The 19549-nt window shown below is 42.3% G+C and overlaps 1 protein-coding gene across 1 annotated transcript in view; it reads right to left on the bottom strand.

Annotated features, from left to right (window-relative positions):
• ZIM2 (zinc finger imprinted 2) overlaps positions 1-19344 on the bottom strand; it is a 42324-nt gene extending 22980 nt beyond the window's left edge. The window contains exon 1 of the mRNA XM_074370821.1: positions 19340-19344. Within this exon, the coding sequence (XP_074226922.1) occupies positions 19340-19344 (5 nt within the window). The remainder of the gene's footprint in view (positions 1-19339) is intronic.
• Positions 19345-19549: the final 205 nt, after the last annotated feature.

Below are 19549 nucleotides of genomic sequence, written 5' to 3'. Positions count from 1 at the left end.
CAAAAGCTTCCCACTAAAATCTGGGACAAGACAAGGATGCCCACTATCACCACTCCTATTCAACATAGTCCTGGAAGTCCTAGCCACAGCAGTCAGGCAAGAGAAAGAAATAAAAGGGATCCAAATTGGAAAAGAAGAGGTAAAAGTGTCATTATATGCTGATGACATGTTACTATATATAGAAAACCCTAAAAGGTCCACACAAAAGCTACTAGAGCTGATTGAAGAATTCAGCAAGGTACCAGGTTACAAAATTAACGTTCAGAAATCAGTTGCATTTCTTTACACTAACGATAAATCAACAGAAAAAGAAAGTAAAGAAACAATCCCCTTTAAAATAGCACCCAAAGTAATAAAATATCTGGGAATAAATCTAACCAAGGAGGTGAAAGAATTATACACAGAAAACTATAAACCACTGATGAAGGAAATTAAAGAAGATTTTAAAAAATGGAAATATATCCCATGCTCTTGGATTGGAAGAATCAATATTGTTAAAATGGTCACACTGCCCAAGGCAATCTACAGATTTAATGCAATCCCTATCAAATTACCCAGGACATATTTCACAGAACTAGAACAAATCATAATAAAATTTATATGGAACCATCAAAGACCTAGAATTGCCAAAGCATTACTGAAGAGAAAGAAAGAGGCTGGAAGAATAACTCCCAGACTTCAGACAATACTATAGAGCTACAGTCATCAAGACAGCATGGTATTGGTACCAAACAGACATATAGACCAATGGAACAGAATAGAGAGCCCAGAAATGAACCCACAAACTTTTGGTCAACTCATCTTTGACAAAGGAGGCAAGAATATACAATGGAATAAAGACAGTCTCTTCAGCAAATGGTGTTGGGAAAACTGGACAGCAGCATGTAAAACAATGAAGCTAGAACACTCCCTTACACCATATACAAAAATCAACTAAAAATGGATTAAAGACTTAAACATAAGACAAGATACAATAAACCTCCTAGAGGAAAACATAGGCAAAACATTATCTAACATACATTTCAAAAATTTTCTCCTAGAAGAAATAAAAGCAAGAATAAACAAATGGGACCTAATGAAACTTATAAGCTTCTGCACAGCAAAGGAAACCAGAAGTAAAACAAGAAGAAAACCTACAGAATGGGAGAAGATTTTTGCAAGTGAAACCGACAAAGGCTTGATCTCCAGAATATATAAGCAGCTCATACGACTCAATAAGAAAAAAATAAACAACCCAATCCAAAAATGGGCAGAAGACCTAAACAAGCAATTCTCCAAGGAAGACATACAAATGATCAAAAAGCACATGAAAAAATGCTCAATATCACTAATTATCAGAGAAATGCAAATCAAAACTACAATGAGGTATCACCTCACACCAGTCAGAATGGCCATCATTCAAAAATCCACAAATGACAAATGCTGGAGAGGCTGTGGGGAAAGGGGAACCCTCCTACACTGCTGGTGGGAATGCAGTTTGGTGCAGCCACTATGGAAAACAGTGTGGAGATTCCTCAAAAGACTAGGAATAGACTTACCATATGACCCAGGAATCCCAATCCTGGGCTTGTATCCAGAAGGAAATGTACTTCAGGATGACACCTGCACCCCAATGTTCATAGCAGCACTATTTACAATAGCCAAAACATGGAAACAGCCTAAATGTCCATCAACAGGTGACTGGATAAAGAAGATGTGGTATATTTATACAATGGAATACTACTCAGCCATAAAAACTGACAGCATAACGCCATTTGCAGCAACATGGATGCTCCTGGAGAATGTCATTCTAAGTGAAGTAAGCCATAAAGAGAAAGAAAAATACCATATGAGATCGCTCATATGTGGAATCTAAAAAACAAAAACAAAAACAAACAAACAAACAAAAACAAAGTGTAAATACAGGACAGAAATAGACTCACAGACAGAGAATACAGACTTGTGGTTACCAGGGGGGTGGAGGGTGGGAAGGGATAGACTGGGATTTCAAAATTGTAGAATAGATAAACAAGATTACACTGTATAGCACAGGGAAATATACACAAAATGTTATGATAACTCACAGAGAAAAAAATGTGCCAATGAGTGTGTATATGTCCATGAATGACTGAAAAATTGTGCTGAACACTGGAATTTGACACAACATTGTAAAATGATTATAAATCAATAAAAATAAAAAAATTAAAAAAAATTAAAACAAAGGCACCCTCAGCATCTCTCCCTTCCTCTTTTTTACATAAATTCTTTTTTTAACACCTTTATTGTGGTATGGTTCCTGTACAGTAAACCACACATATTTCAAATGTACAATTTGATGAATTTTGATAGATGTCTACACCCATGAAACCACCACCATAATCAAGATAGCTAACATTTCCATCACTCCCCAAGAGGTACAATTTTCGAACTCTGTTTTTCCCTTTACACCCTCTTTAGCCCCCAGTAACCATAAGTTTGTTCTCTATGTCTGTAAGTCTGTTTCTGTTTCTCCGTTTTTACATAAGTTCTTAATCCTGCTTCCCTTAAACTTTTATCTTTTGGATCTCAGCCTTATTTTAATCCTATATCCCTTATCAACCAAATTTTATCCATTTACCTCAGTAGTTCTTGGCACTTTTTTTTTTCTTCCTAACATTTTTTTACTTAACTTTTATTTTTTAACTTTTGATACCACTAAAACCATCTAGGCAGAAGGCTCTCTAATGTCAACCAATTGTTTAATGACTTTTTCAGTGCTTTTCAATGCTCATTGGTCTACTCAGGTTTTCTACTTCTTGAATCCAATTTTTAAAAAATACTTTTCCATAAAAATGATCCATATGCTTGAAGTTGAAATATATTAACACATGATTAAGAAAATTAATCTCTTAAGTATACAACTATATCCTTTCTAATCAATGTTGCTGCTTTATTACTGGTTTGTCTTTTTTGTTAATTATTTCCATTATTTTTTCATTATTACCACTTTCTCCCCTCTCATCCCAGGTACCAGCTGCTAGTTCTAATGCTATTATTTTTACTTTCTCATATATTAGTTTCACTTATTTTTATTATTTCCTTACTCTTCATTTCTTTAGATTTTTATCAGTTTGTTTGTTTCTTTGTGGGGCTTTGTGAATCTCCTAAAACAAATGTCTAATTTATTTCATTCTACCTTGACTATCGAAAGCTGTTAATTTTGGTTATATACCAAAATTTAGGAGGGGCTTCAAGATGGTAAAATAGAAGGATGAGGAGTTTACCTCCTCCTACAAATACATCAAAAATACATGTACCTGTGGAACATTTCTCAAAGAATGCCTACTGAACTCTGGTAGATCTCATGCAAGCAAAACTACAAGAAAAATCTCCATGTAACTGGGTAGGACAAAAAAAAATAGAAAAAGAAAGAATTGGGACAGGATCCGTGCCCACGGGATGGAGCAGTGAAAGAGGAAAAGTTCCCTTACTCTGGGGAGCCCCTTCACCAGCTCGGAGATCAAGGACAGAAGGGAAACTTCAGAGGCTTGGAGGAGAGTGTAGCAGCCACTCTGCAGCTGGCAGAACAGAGAGAAACCAGCACAGAAGATCCATGAAGTCCCCAGCCTGATACGCAAGCCTGCTGGTACACGCCAGGGCTGGCTGCTGAAGCTCAGGCTTCAGAGGATAAACCCAGGAAGAGGACTGAGGTTGGCTGCACACAGACAGCCTGAAGGGGCGAGACTGTGGTATGGCTGAAACAGAATGTGTGCAGAGGAGCCCAGGTCCACCATAAAAAGCCTAGCTGTTAGCCTGTGCTTGTGAAGGGAGGGGCAGGACCCCACCATAGCTGTCTCCTCAGCTTGTTCACAGACCCAGTTTCACTTGTGGGAGCTCTGGGAGGTATAGTCACTGACAGGTTGTGCCCAGGCAGAGGTGGGGCTGGGGTCTGAGACCATTCCACTTCGGAGGAGAGGCTGGGGTCTGAAATGTGTGGTGGGTGCCTTTGGCAGATTTGTGCCATTGGTGACTTTGAGGGCTTGGAGCCTGCAGGACATCCCAGCGGGATGCTGGAGCATGCCTGGGGCAGGTCCAGCATTAATTGCAGTAGCACGCACTGGGGAAGAGCCAGGATCTGGGCTAACCCTATAGCCCACAGCGGATCCAGGTGTGCAACTACACGCAACTACAGTGAGTCTTGGTTTCTGACTTCAACAGATATACCCTGGTGACTGTGAGCACAGTGCCCGAAGGACACTAGAGCAGACTATCTGCATTCCCATGTCTGTGGCAAGGCTAAGGGCAGCACCAGCAGTGTACTTTACGACCCTGCACTAAGGGTGACAGGTGACACCAAAGAGTGCACTTCCTGGTGGACATCTCCTGCAGAAGGATACTCAGTGACTCTTCTCCCAGGAGAAGTGCTCCAGTCCAATCTACTTCACACAGTACCTCACAAACAGATCTCGAGGCTTCTACTCCAACCACAGGGGAACAGACCTGGCCCCAGACAGGGCTGTGAAAACCACAGAACAAAGAGGAGGCCCGCTCAACACCTATGCAGGCTCTGGTCACCACAACACCAATTACACCCTCTATCAAGGGGATAACAGCCAGCAAACAAGGAAAGATGTGGCAGACATCTATACTAAAAATGGCCCTCGCAACAAAAATATTAGATGCATGCAGGCTACACAGGCAGGCTCCTTCATAAAAACAGCTCTCCTTTTCAATCTCCTGGTGTGCAGAAGCTTGTAAGTTTAATTAGGTCCCATTTGTTTATTCTTGCTTTTATTTCTATTTTTAACTCAACACCTGGTAGATCAGAGAGCTTTATTTCATTGTTTTTTAAGGGAATTTTACCTTGTTCTTTTAACTGGGAGTGGTTCCTCTGCTTATTCATTTACTTATATTTTTCTGACTCTATGAATTTAACTGTTCTGTAATGTGGTCTTGGAGGGCTCGGTGATGATGGCTTCATAGAATGAGTTTGGGAGATACCAAAACCAGGCAAAGACACCACATAGATACAAAAAGAAACCAAGCTAATACAAAGGAAAATTATCAAACAATAAAAAGAAAAACAAAAAAGAAAACAAAGGAACAAAGAAGAAACACCAAATCAACTGGAAAACAAAGTTCAAAATAACAATAAACATACATCAATAATTATGGTAAGGGTCAATGGACTAAATGCTTCAGTCAAAAGACACGGAGTGGCAGACTGGATAATACAACTAAAGCCTACAATATGCTGCCTACAAGAGACCCACTTTGGGGTGAAGGACAAACATAGATTCAAAGTGAGAGAATGGAAAAAGATATTTCATGCAAATGGTAATGACCAAGAAAGTGGGACTAGCAATACTCGTATCAGACAAAATAAGACTTTAAAACAAAGACCATAAAGAAAGACAAAGAACACTCTGATTAAAGGATTAATACAAGATGAGGGTATTACACTCATTAACACGTATATACCCAATATAAGAGCACCTAAATATATGAAACAAATACTAACAGACATAAAGGGAGAAACTGATGGGAACACAACCATAGTAGGAGACTTTAACACCCCATTAACATCACTGGACAGATCTTCCAGACAGAAAATCAACAAGGCAACAGAGATACTAAATGACACAATACAACAGTTCGACTTGGTTGATATTTTCAGGACATTACATCCCCACAAAACAGAATATACATTCTTTTCAAGTGTGCATGGAACATTCTCTAGGATAGACCACATATTTGGGCACAGAAGAAGCCTCAACAAATTTAAGAGGACAGAAATTATTTCAAGCATCTTCTCCTACCACAATGGCATGAAACTAAAAATCAATCATAGAAAAACAAAGGAGAAAAAAAATGACAGCATGGAGATTAAACAATATGCTACCAAAAAAACCAAATGGGTCAAAGATTAAATCAAAGAAGAAATTAAAAAATACCTTGAGACAAATCACAATGAAAACACAACCACACAAAATCTATGGGATGCAGCAAAAGCAGTCCTAAGAGGGAAGTCCACAGCAATACAAGCCTTCCTCAAAAACAAGAACAATCTCAAATAAACAACCTAACCTGCCCCCTAAAAGAATTAGAAAAAGAACAAACAAAACCTGAAGTCAGCAGAAGGAAAGAAATAATAAAGATAAGGGAGAAAATAAAACAGAATTTTTTAAAATAGAAAAATCAATCAAATCAAGAGCTATTTTTTTGAAAGAGTAAACAAAACTGATAAACCTCTGGCCAGGCTCACCAAGATGAAAAGAGGACACAAATAAACGAAATAAGAAAGGAAAATGGAGAAATTACAACCAACACCACAGAAATACAAAAAACCATAAGAGGATACTATGAACAAATAAACAGAAATAAATTGGACAACTCAGAAGAAATGGACAGGTTTCTAGAAACACACAGTCCACCAAAACTGAATCAAGAAGAAATAGGTCATTTGAACAGACCAATCACTAAAAGCGAAATAGAATCAGCAATAAATATCCTCCCTGCAAACAAAAGTCCAGGACCAGGTGGCTTCACTGGGGAATATTATCAAACATACAAAGAACTCGTGCTGATCCTTCTCAAACTCTTCCAAAAGACTGAAGGGGAGGGAATACTCCCAAACTCATTCTATGAAGCCATCATTACCCTGATATGAAAACCAGACAAAGACACTACCAAAAAAGAAAATTACAGGCCAATATCACTGATGAACATAGATGGAAAAATCTTCAACAAAGTATTGTCGAACAGAAACCAAGAGCACATAAAAAAGATTATACACCATGATCAAGTTGGGATCATCCAAGAGAAACAAGGATGGTTCAAAATACACAAATCAATCAATGTGATACACCACATCAGCAAGAGAAGGGAACACCACATCAATAAGAGAAAGGACAAAAATCACATGATCATCTCAACAGACGTAGAAAAAGCATTGATAAAATTCAACACCCACTTACTCTAGCCAAAGTGGGTATAAAGGGAACATATCTCAATGTAATAAAACCTACTTATGACAAAACTACAGGCAGCATAATACTCAATTGAAAAGCTGAAAGACTTCCCGTTAAAATCTGGAACAAGGATGCCCACTCTCATCACTTCTATTCAATATAGTATTAGAGGGAGGTGCCAAGATGGCAAAGTAGACTCACAGCTCGCCCTCTCTAATACATTAAGAATTACAACTACAAACCCACTGAATCTCACCGAACACCTACTGAACTCTGGCAGAGTGTTTCTCACTTCGAATACAGGAGGATTCTCACAAAATCTGGTAAAAGAAAAAAGAAAAAATTCATGTAGGACTGGTCCTGCAGAGAGGGAGCAGCAAAGGAAGGAAGGTACCCTCATGCTGGGATGCCCCCTCTCCAGCTGGGAGGTCAGCAATGACAGAAGCAGAGCTTTCGAGTCTCGGAGGAGAAAGTAGCAGCCATTTGGCAGACAGAACTAAGTGATGAGGAGCCCAGGGAGAGGGCTGAAGCCCACTGCACAGAAGCGCCCTCAAGGGACTGGAGGACAGTGTGAGCTGTGGCTGGGGGTGTGTGTGGAACAGAACAGCTTGGGTCCCCCATAAAAAAGCACCACTGCTGGTGTGTGTTGGGGAGAGGCACATCACAGCCGCCATAGCCACTGTCTCCTCTTGGTTAAATTGTTGGTGTGTTCTCACAAGAGGAGAGGTGGGGCTTGGTCATAGCCATCATTGCTGTGTGGAAGCGGGGCTGAAAGCTGAATCCATACCCAGGAGCCCTGAAACTTCACACATGGGACTGAGATTTGCTTACAGCCCCAGGCAGACAGGGTGGATTTGCCCTCTCTGAACACTTTGTGGACCTATGCCTCTGGAAAGAACAGACAGTGAGCGGAGTTCTGGCACATGAAACGGGTGAGTATGGGTATTTACAATAGGCCAGCACACTGTCCTGTATGCTGAAGCAGGGCTGGGGTCTGCGCTGACCCTGTGGCTCACCATACATTCAGGTGTGTGACTAAACGCTCTCTACGGTGGGCCCTAGCACCTGACATTGGCAGATCTGTGCTGGTGGTTCCTGGGGCTCAGAACCTGGGGGACACCAGAGTGAGTAGGTGACGTTTCTGCAGCTAAGACGGAGGCAAAGGCAGCATCAACAGACAGTACTTTCTAAGCCCGCACAACAAGTGGCAGATAACACCACAGAGGGCACTTCCCAGTGGACATCTCCTGCAGAGGTATACTCAGCGACTCTTCTTCCCAGCTGAAGTGCTCCAACCTTGCCTATGACACACCACAGCTCAGAAACGGGTCTAGAAGCTTCTATTCCAGCAACAGGGGAGCAGATATGGCCTGTCAACGTTATTACAACCACAGAACAAAAAAGGAGGCCCCACTTAACAATAACAATCAGGGCAGGCTCTGATCACCACACCACCAACCATACCCCCAATAAAAGGGTAACAGCCAACACACTTGAAAGAAAGGCATGGAAACCATCCATACTAAGAATAGCCCTCCCAATAAAACTATCAGATGCACATTGTCTACACAGGAATGCTCCCACTTTAAATAAAAACAAACAAAAATAAAACAGCCTTTGAAGACCACAGTAGATAACTGATACTCCTAAATCCATAAAGCCAGAGAAATATAAGTCAAATAAAGAAGCAGAGGAACCACTGCCAATTAAAAGAACAAGAGAAGTCCCCTGAGAGAATGAACAATGAGATAGACCTCCACAGTCTACCAAGCTAATACAAAGGAAAATTATCAAACAATAAAAAGAAAAACAAAAAGGAAAACAAGGGAACAAAGAAGAAACACCAAATCAACTGGAAAACAAAGTTCAAAATAACAATAAACACATATCTATCAATAATTACCATAAAGGTCATTGGACTAAATGCTCCAATCAAAAGACACAGAGTGGCAGACCGAATAATAAAATAAAAGCCTACAAATATGCTGCCTACAAGATACTCACTTTAGAGTGAAGGACACATATAGATTGAAAGTGATAGAGTGGAAAACAATATTTAATGCAAATCAAAATGACAAGAAAGCAGGAGTAGCAATACTCAGACAAAACAGTCTTTAAAACAAAGGCTATGGCAAGGTTAAAGATAATGATTCTAAATGCAGCAAGAGAAAAACCAAGAGTGGTTACAAGGGAATCCCCATAAGGCTTTCAGCTGATTTCTCCACACAAACACTGCAGGCCAGAAGGGAGTGGCAAGATATATTCAAAGTTCTGAACGAGAAAAAGCTGCAACCTAAAAAACTTTATCCACCAAGGCTATCCTTTAGAATAGAAGGAGAGGGAAAGAATTTCACAGACAAGCGAAAACTTTAAAAAAATTCAGCAATACTAAACCTACACTAAAAGAAATATTGAAAGGTCTACTCTAAATAGAAAAGAAGCAGGATGCTACAGAAAGGAGAAAACCAAAAGTGGAAATGTAATACTACAATGAATTGCAACAGAATAAACATGAAGATGTAAAACAGGACATCAAAATCATTAAAGGTAGGAGAGGGAAGCAAAAAAAAATATACTTTTCTTCTTTTTAGGATGTGTTTGAGCTTATATGACTATCAGTTTAAAGCAAGCAGATATAATAATGGGTTAATATACTTGAAAAACAGGGTAACACAAGTCAAAAGCATACAATAGTCACAAAAACCAAAAAGAAACCAAAATAATACAAAAGAAAATTATCAAACCACAAAACAAAGGAACAAAGAGGAAACACCAAATCAACTGGAAAACTAAATTTAAAATGGCCATAAAAAATAAAAAAATAAAATAAAATGGCCATAAACACATATGTCTCAATAATTACTGTAAACATCAATGAACTAAATGCTCCAATCAAAAGACACAGTGGCAGATTCAAAATTAAAACAAGAACCTACAATATGCTGCATACAAGAGACCCACTTTAGTGAGAAGGACACATATAGACTGAAAGTGAGAGGATGAAAAAAGATAGTTCATGCAAACAGAAATGACAAGAAAGTGGGAGTAGCAATACTGATTTCAGACAAAACAGACTTTAAAACAAAGACCATAAAGAAAGATTAAAAAAGAACACTCTATAATGATTAGAGGGGGAATACAAGATGAGGGTATTACACTCATTAACACGTATACACCCTATATAAGAGCACTTAAATACATAAAGCAAATACTAACAGACATAAAGGGAGAAATTGATGGGAACACAACTATAGAAGGAGACTTTAACACCCCATTAACATCACTGGATAGATTTCCAGACAGAAAATCAATAAGGCAACAGAGACACTAAATGGCACAACAGTTGGACTTGATTGATAGTTTTAGGACATAACATACCCAAAAAAGAGAATATACAATCTTTTCAAGTGAGCATGGAACATTCTCTAGGATAGATCACATATTTGGGCACAAAAGAAGCTTCAACAAATTTAAGAGGACAGAAATTATTCAAGTACCTTTTCTGACCACAATGCCATGAAACCAGAAATCAACCACAGAAAAACAAAAGAGAAAAAAACAACAGCATGGATATTAAACAAGCTACTAAAAAACCAATGAGTCAAAGATTAAATCAAAGAAGAAATTAAAAACTACAATGAGGTATCACCTCACACCAGTCAGAATGGCCATCATTCAAAAATCCACAAATGACAAATGCTGGAGAGGCTGTGGAGAAAGGGGAACCCTCCTACATTGCTGGTGGGAATGCAGTTTGGTGCAGCCACTGTGGAAAACAGTGTGGAGATTCCTCAAAAGACTAGGAATAGACTTGCCGTATGACCCAGGAATCCCACTCCTGGGCTTGTATCCAGAAGGAACCCTACTTCAGGATGACACCTGCACCCCAATGTTCATAGCAGCACTATTTACAAGTAGCCAAAACATGCAAACAGCCTAAATGTCCATCAACAGGTGACTGGATAAAGAAGAAGTGGTATATTTATACAATGGAATACTACTCAGCCATAAAAACCGACAACATAATGCCATTTGCAGCAACATGGATGCTCCTGGAGAATGTCATTCTAAGTGAAGTAAGCCATAAAGAGAAAGAAAAATACCATATGAGATTGCTCATATGTGGAATCTAAAAAACAAAAACAAACAAACAAACAAAAACAAAGCATAAATACAGGACAGAAATAGACTCACAGACAGAGAACACAGACTTGTGGTTGCGGGGGGGCAGAGGGTGGGACGGGATAGACTGGGATTTCAAAATTGTAGAATAGATAAACAAGATTATACTGTATAGCACAGGGAAATATACACAAAATGTTATGGTAGCTCACAGAGAAAAAAATGTGACAGTGAGTGTGTATATGTCCATGTATGACTGAAAAATTGTGCTGAACACTGGAATTTGATGCAACATTGTAAAATGATTATAAATCAATAAAAAATGTTAAAAAAAAATACCTTGAGACAAATCACAATGAAAACACAACCACACAAAATCTATGGGATGCAGCAAAAGCAGTCCTAAGAGGGAAGTTCACAGAAATACAGGTCTTCCTCAAAAAAACAAGAACTACCTCATATAAACAACCTAACCTACCACCTAAAAGAATTAGAAAAAGAAGAGCTAAAAAAAAAAAATCCCTAAAGTCAGCAGAAGGAAATAATAAAGATCATGGAGGAATTAAATAAAATAGAAATCTTTTAAATAGGAAAAAAATCCATCAAAAATCAAGAGCTGGGTTTTTGAAAGAGTAAACAAAATTGACAAACCTCTGGCCAGGCTCGCCAAGATGAAAAGAGGACACAAATAAACGAAATAAGAAAGGAAAATGGAGAAATTACAACCAACACCACAGAAATACAAAAAACCATAAGAGGATACTATGAACAAATAAACAGAAATAAATTGGACAACTCAGAAGAAATGGACAGGTTTCTAGAAACACACAGTCCACCAAAACTGAATCAAGAAGAAATAGGTCATTTGAACAGACCAATCACTAAAAGCGAAATAGAATCAGCAATAAATATCCTCCCTGCAAACAAAAGTCCAGGACCAGGTGGCTTCACTGGGGAATATTATCAAACATACAAAGAACTCGTGCTGATCCTTCTCAAACTCTTCCAAAAGACTGAAGGGGAGGGAATACTCCCAAACTCATTCTATGAAGCCACCATTACCCTGATATGAAAACCAGACAAAGATACTACCAAAAAAGAAAATTACAGGCCAATATCACTGATGAACATAGATGGAAAAATCTTCAACAAAGTATTGTCGAACAGAAACCAACAGCACATAAAAAAGATTACACACCATGATCAAGTTGGGTTCATCCCAAGGACACAAGGATGGTTCAACATATGCAGATCAATCAAAGCGATATACCATATCAAAAAGAAAAAGGACAAAAATTACATGATCATCTCAATAGATGTAGAAAAAACATTTGATAAAATTCAACACCCTTTTATGATAAAAACTCTAACCAAAATGAATCTAGAGGAAACATATCTCAACATAATAAAAGCTATCTATGACAAACCTACAGCCAGCATAATACTCAACAGTGAAAAGCTGAAAGCCTTCCCACTAAAATCTGGAACAAGATAAGGATGCCCACTTCTCACCACTTCTATTCAATATAGTATTGGATGCCCTAGTCATAGCAATTAGACAAGAAAAAGAAATAAAATGGATCCAAACTGGAAGAGAAGAGGTAAAATTGTCACTATATGATGACATGATACTATATATAGAAAACCCTAAAGGCTCCACACAAAACTAGAGCTGATAAACAAATTCAGCAAGGTAGCAGGATACAAGATTAACATACAGAAATCAGTTGCATTTCTTTACACTTACAATGACACATCAGAAAAGGAAAATAAAGAAACAATCTCTTTTAAAATGCATCCCCCCCAAAAAAAAAAAAACCTTAAGAATAAATCTGACCAAGGAATTGAAAAACTTATACGCGGACAACTACAAAACATTGACTAAGGAAATTAAAGATGACTTAAAGAAATGGAAAGATATCCCACGTTCTTGGATTGGAAGGAACAATATCATTAAAATGGCCACATTCCCCAAGGCAATCTACAGATTTAATGCAATCACTCAAATCACCCAGGACATTTTTCACAGAACTAGAACAAATAATCCTAAAATTTTATGGAATCACAAAAGACCCAGTACTGCCAAAGCAATACTGAAGAAAAACAATGAAGTTGGAAGCATAACCCTCCCAGACTTCATACATTACTACAAAGCTACAATAATCAAAATAGTGTGATATTGGCACAAAACAGACATATGGATCAATGGAACAGAACAGAGAGCCCGAAATAAACCCACACACCTAAGGTCTGCTAATCTTTGGCAAGAAGGCAAGAATATACAATGAAGACAGTCTCTTTGGTAAGTGGTGTTGGGAAAGCTGGACAGGTGCCTGTAAATCAATAAAGTTAGAACACTCTCTCACATCATACACAAAAATAAAACTCAAAATGGCTTAAAAACCCAAAATGGCTTAAACATAAGACAGGACAGCATAAATCTCTTAGAAGAAAACATACGCAAAACATTCTCTGACATAAATCTTAGCAATGTTCTTCTTGGTCAGTCTACCAAGGAAATAGATATTTAAAGCAAAAATAAACAAATGGGACCTAGTTAAACCTACAAGCTTTTGCACAGCAAAGGAAAACCATTGACAAGATGAAAAGATAACCTACTGGCTGGGTCAAAGTATTTGCAAATGATGCAGCAGACAAGGGATTAATTTCCAGAATATACAAATAGTTCATATAACTCATAACAACAACAACAAAAAAACAACTCAATCAAAAAATGGGCAGAAGACTTAGACATTTCTCCAATGAAGACACACAGATGGCCAACAGGCACATGAAAAGATGCTCAATATTGCTAATTACCAGAGAAATGCAAATCAAAACTACAATGAGGTACACCTCATTAAACAGTTCACAAAGGGTAAGTGCTGGGGAGGGTCTGGAGAAAAGGGAATCCTCCTGCAGTGTTGGTGGGAATGTGATTTGGTGCAGCTAGTATGGAACACAGTATGGAGTTTCCTTAAAAAACTAAAAAAATATGATCCAGAAATCCTACTCCTGGGTATATATCTGGAGAAAACTCTAATTCAAAAAGATACTTGCACCCCAGGGGAAGGGTATAGCTCAAGTAGAAGAGCACATGCTCAGCATGCACAGGGTCCTCGTTCAATCCCCAGTCCTGCCTCTAAAAATAAACCTAATTACTTCCCCCTCAAAACCAAAAAGATACATGCACCCCAATGTTCACAGCAGCACTGTTTACAAGTCAAGACATGGAAACAACCTAAATGTCCATTAACAGATAAGTGGAGACTATGGGTTGTGTGTGTGTGTGTGTCTGTGTGTGTGTACATACAACTGAATAATACATACATCAGCCATAAAAAAGAATGAAATAATTCACCTGCAGCAACATAAATGGACCTAATTTTTATATTAAGTGAAAGGAGTCAGAGAAAGACAAATATAATACGATATCACTTGGATATGGGCACAAATAACTTACTTACAGAGACTCACAGACATAGAAAACAAACTTATGGTTGGGGAAAGGGGTGGGGAAGGATAAATTAAGAGTTTGGGATTTTCAGATACTAACTACAGTATATAAGACAAATAAACAACAATGTCATACTGTATAGCATAGGGAGCTATAGTCAATATTTTATAAGCTATAACAAAAAAGAATATGAAAAAGAATATATATATGTATAACTGAATCACTATTCTTTACACCAGAAACTAACACATAGACAAATAAACAACAATGTCATACTGTATGGCATAGGGAGCTATAGTCAATATTTTATAAGATATAACAAAAAAGAATATGAAAAAGAATATATATATGTATAACTGAATCACTATTCTTTACACCAGAAACTAACACAATATTGTAAATCAACTATACTTCAATAAAAAAATTTTTTTAAACTACAAAACTTAGCGGATGTCACAACTCTCATTTTAATTATTTTCTTAGTAATTCATAATTTTACTTCTGATTTCTCCATTGACCAAAAATTTCCTTGGAAGAATACATTTTCATTTCCACTTTAAACATCCATGGTTAAATATTTGACATATGGGAAGTAAACAGCTTCTGTATTTTGGAACATTAGCATCTGCACAAAATGATGTGAAAACCTGGGCAATTAGTAGCACCTCTAAATTTAGCTTTTCTCATCTGTAAAAATGAGGTAAAGAAGGAAGACCTCCTTTCCCACGCTACTGCAAGGTTTAAATAAGGCAGGAGCTGAAAACCACAAGGTATACCATCCTGAAGAATTAATTTTTTAATCTACTAAGAAAAATGCTTTATAGTAAGACAAAAACAGATGTACTATGTAATCTAATGCAAAAATATTATGAGTTTTGAAACAATACAGCAGCAAGCAAATTTCCTCAAAGGAGAAAGGTAGTATTTATACTTTCTACCCAAACAGCCCCTTCTATCTCGCTCCCCCCACCCCAGAGAAGCATGTTAAAAAAGCAGTGACAAAAGCAGCTAATACGTTAAATACTTTCAAGAAAAATCCTAAGAGCCCCTAAAAAGGTATGAGTTCCTTAATTTCAGATTAGGGAAGAACTTGCAGAGAAGTAGGGATGAGCGTGTCTGGAGAGGGGTGTGGGGACCATGAGATCCGGGCGGGCAGAGGCCGTGGTGGGAGGAGGAAGCAGGGACTGGAAGGAAGCAAACAGAATAGAGGTGCCGAGGAAAGAGAAAGGGAGCCAAAGCAAGGCAGGGCACAGGAGGAGTGGGGCAAGCTGAAAAGGAAGAGCAGAAGAGGGGCCAGGCTGGGAAAGGAGAGGTGGGCCTGAAGGAGAGGGAGGGATCCCGACCAGCACTGAGGGCAAGGATGCAGGAGGAGGAGTAGGGCAGAACTGAGGAGGGGGAGGAGGAGGAGTGGGGCAGAGGCCAGGGCAAGAAACACAGAGCAGGCAGACGAGGAGGAGCACGGAGGAAGAAAAGGGAGGGGCGCGGGGCCACAGCAGAGGCGAGGGGCGCAAGGAGCGGCGCTGAGGTACAGAAGTGGGGACAGCCCTGAGGCGGAGGGAAGAAGGTAAGGCGCTGGAGAGGAGACGTGCGGCCAGAGCACGGAGGGCTGAAACACCGGAGGCGTGCGACTGAGGTAGAGGGGAGCAGAATAAGGAGCTGAGGCAGGTACAGGGAGCGGAGCCAGGAGAGAGGCCGGGACGGGGCAGCGCGGAGGGACAAAGGCGGGGCCCAGGACCTTGAGGGAAGGGGTGCGGGCTTGAGGGGGGAAGAGGGTCTGGCAGCGGAGGGGCGGGGGAGGGCTCGAGGGGAGGCCAGGGTCTGGAGGGGAGGGCGGCGTCCCAGGAGGGAGGGGGTCCTGGGGGAAAGGGCGGAGGGCCCTGGAGGCGAGGGCCGGGGGTCTTCGGGGCGGAAGGCGGGGGAGGGCGGGCTGGCCCGTCCACAGGCTTTCGGGCGAGGAGGAACAGGCAGGAGGCCCGGGCGTGAGGGGCACGGTGGCCGCCGCGTCCTCCTCAGGGCCGAACCCGCCCGCGCGGCCCAGCCTCCCCCCCCCCCACGGCCCTCGCCCGTTGCCTTCCCCTCAGGGCCGCTACTTTGCGCTCCCTTCTGGTACCAGGCCGCTGCCTCCCGCCCGCCACGGCGTCGCCTCAGGGAAGCCTGCGCCGCCTCCACCCCCGCCCCCGCCCTAGGCACTCACGCATCTGCACCTGCCCGCGAGCCCGCTCCTCGCCCGTGTCCCCTCCAGCCGCGTTCGGGCCCTGGGCCCCCGGGCCGCCGCGCACCGCACACACGCGCCGGACGTCCTCGTCTGACTGAACCTCACGGCTTCCGAACTGGCGCCCAAACTGCGGCGCATGCGCCGTCCCGAAGTCTGCGCGTGCGCCCTGCGGGGAGGCTCGGGCGCCGCACGTGGAAATGCCGCCGCTCTAGGCGGGCTCCGCTGGGGGGCGCGCGAGGACGCGCTGGATGAGGAGGGCGGGGCGGGGCGGGGCGGGGCGGGGCGGGGCGGGGCGGGGCGGGGCGGGGCCGGAGGACCGGCGCTCGGGACCTGCCTCCTTAACAAGCCTCACGTTTTCAATAGCTAACACCTGGTTTAAATGTGCTTAAAGTAAACACTTACACAGCACAACTGAACTGCAGTATACAGTGAGAAGCCTTCGTCTCACCACATTAAACCACATACACACAAGTAACCAGAGCAATTATTTGAGTATTTATGAATAATTGTATTGAGTAATTATGAAAGCACCCACCTGTTTCCTGGAGTAGGGGCCTCCTCCAAAGTGCCCCGCTGCTTATCTGGAAACCTACAGCTCAGAGGTCACTGTAAGCTCTGTGAGCCTGTTTGTTCCTCCAGGATTGAAGGAGAGTAAGTTGTTAAGTAGAAGATTAAGTATAATTACATACATGTGTGGTGGAGGAAAAAATTTTCCTCTGTCTTCTTAGGGTCCCTCGTTGGGTCCGAAATTTAACTAACAAAAACAGATAAAAGGGGTGGGGGGGAGCTTACAAATTGTTTTAATATAAGATTTACATGAGAATGAGAGCCTTCCTAAGGAAATGACCCCAAAAAACAGACCTGAGAATTTTACACCAGATTTGATGAGGAGGAATACAACAGGAGGGGGACATAACAGATTAAGGAATAAGAGGTTAGTGTAATAAGCCGGTGGGAGCTTAGCAAGGCCTGTGTGTTAGCATTCTTCTTGGAAGCGTTTCTTTGTCTTTGGAGAGAAGGCTGCTCCTTTCCTCCTGGGAGAGGGAGGGCACCCCCACCCCATGAGGGTTTTATGACCTGTTTCAGGGAGGAAGGGGGAAGGGGAGGAGGTGAGCGCGACCTTCCAGCTCTGGCCGTTTTCTCAAGCTCCTTCAGTTTCAGCATACCAGATGCCATGCTGGGGGTAGGGTATCCTGAGCCTCCTCACATGTCGAACAGCGTCAGACATCTGCACAGGCAGCTTACGTACTGGCCACAAGTTCACTGTTATTAGAGGGTGAGGGTGAGGAGACCCCTTCCTGCACCTTCCCTCTGGGACTTCACATTCCCTGCATCACTGTCCCTGTTGCTGTCCCCATCTCCCCCTGGCCCCATGCTCCCCACTAGTCAGGAAGAGAGAGCCCCTGTTGTCCCCTCCCTGCTGGACCCAGCGTCCTCTGTCCCTCAGTCATCTCTCCTCTAGGTGGCAGGACGAGTCCACAAAAATCACAGGCGCCTGTACACTCAGAAATGGACCGAGAGCGGCCGACCGTCCTGGGCAGACTCGCTGGTCCTCAGCGTGGCTGCGCGGTGCGCCCCCCACCCCAGTCCCGGGTGCTTCTAGGCAGCGTCCCTGCATCCTCGCGACCCCCCTAGTTCTCCTGAGCTCTTGGTGCCCGTGGGCTCCAACTCTCCTCTGCCTTCGAGCCCCCATCCGTGCCCCAGCCCTGAGTGTGGGAGGCCCCTTCAGAGCTGCAGCCCTGGGGCTGTCCCCCTGCCTGGCTCTGACTTGGTGCAGGTTTCCCCACTGGGCAGGGTGGGGGTGTTTGCTCTGAGCATCTCTCAGGCCTAGGACAGGGGCGGGCTCAGGACGTTCTCAGGGACCCCGGGGACAGAGAAGGCAGGAATGATGGTCTCAGAGCAGCTGGGACACAGCGCACTCCCTCCCTCCCTGTGTGCACCGCTGTGTGGAGCCTACCGCTTCCAACCAGACCCGAGACACAAGGAGACACGCCGGGCACGGGGCTCCCCAGCACAGCCGTAGAGGCATGCGCACCCTATTTAAATCCCCCCACACACTGCCTCCTAGGTGTCCTGAGAGACCAAGGTGACATCCCTGCCCGCATGCTTTAGGCAGCGGAACAAGAGCTGACACAGAATTGGAACCCATCTTCAAGGCCCTCAAGGCTCTGCCTCCCTCATGCCAGCAAGCCTCACTCTGCATTGAATTCATCCTGACTCAGCTGTCCTCGCCTCAGGACTGGGGCCCTTGAGGGCCAAGATCAGGTCTCATTTTTAATTCCACTGCCGGCACCCGGAACTGGGCTAAATGAATGAATGCTGTGAACATTGGAAGAGGCTCCTTCACTCAGAGTTGCAGGGCCCTCTGGGAATCTCCCAGTGTCCACAGCTGCGAGGCAGACCCCGGGATGGGTAAGGACACACACTCTGGAGCCAGACTGCCTGCGTCTGAGTCTCGGCTTGGCTACTTCTGCTCTGTGTGACCTGAAGCAAGTGACATGCCCTCTCTGTGCCTCTGCTCTCTTATCTCAGAAACAGAGAAAATAACGGAACCCATCACATAGTTGTGAGGGTGAAGTGAATCAAAAAGTGTAAAGAAATAAGCTAGGTGCCTACCGCATGGTCAGTGCCCAAGAAATGTTTGTTATTCTAATAATTTGTTTAAAAATGGAGGGGCTCCTAGTCAGTGGGTGGGAGATGCAGTGTTGAAGAGTAAACGCATTCACTCATGTACCCATCAGAGCCTGGCACTGGGGATAAAGTAATGTAACGGACCAGGTCGGTGGTGGACAGTATATCTATCCTCCTTTGGGATAATAATGGAAG

The sequence above is a fragment of the Camelus bactrianus genome, chromosome 9, assembly GCF_048773025.1.
Source record: "Camelus bactrianus isolate YW-2024 breed Bactrian camel chromosome 9, ASM4877302v1, whole genome shotgun sequence".
NCBI lineage: Eukaryota > Metazoa > Chordata > Mammalia > Artiodactyla > Camelidae > Camelus > Camelus bactrianus.
This window is presented reverse-complemented; position numbering and strand designations above follow the sequence as displayed.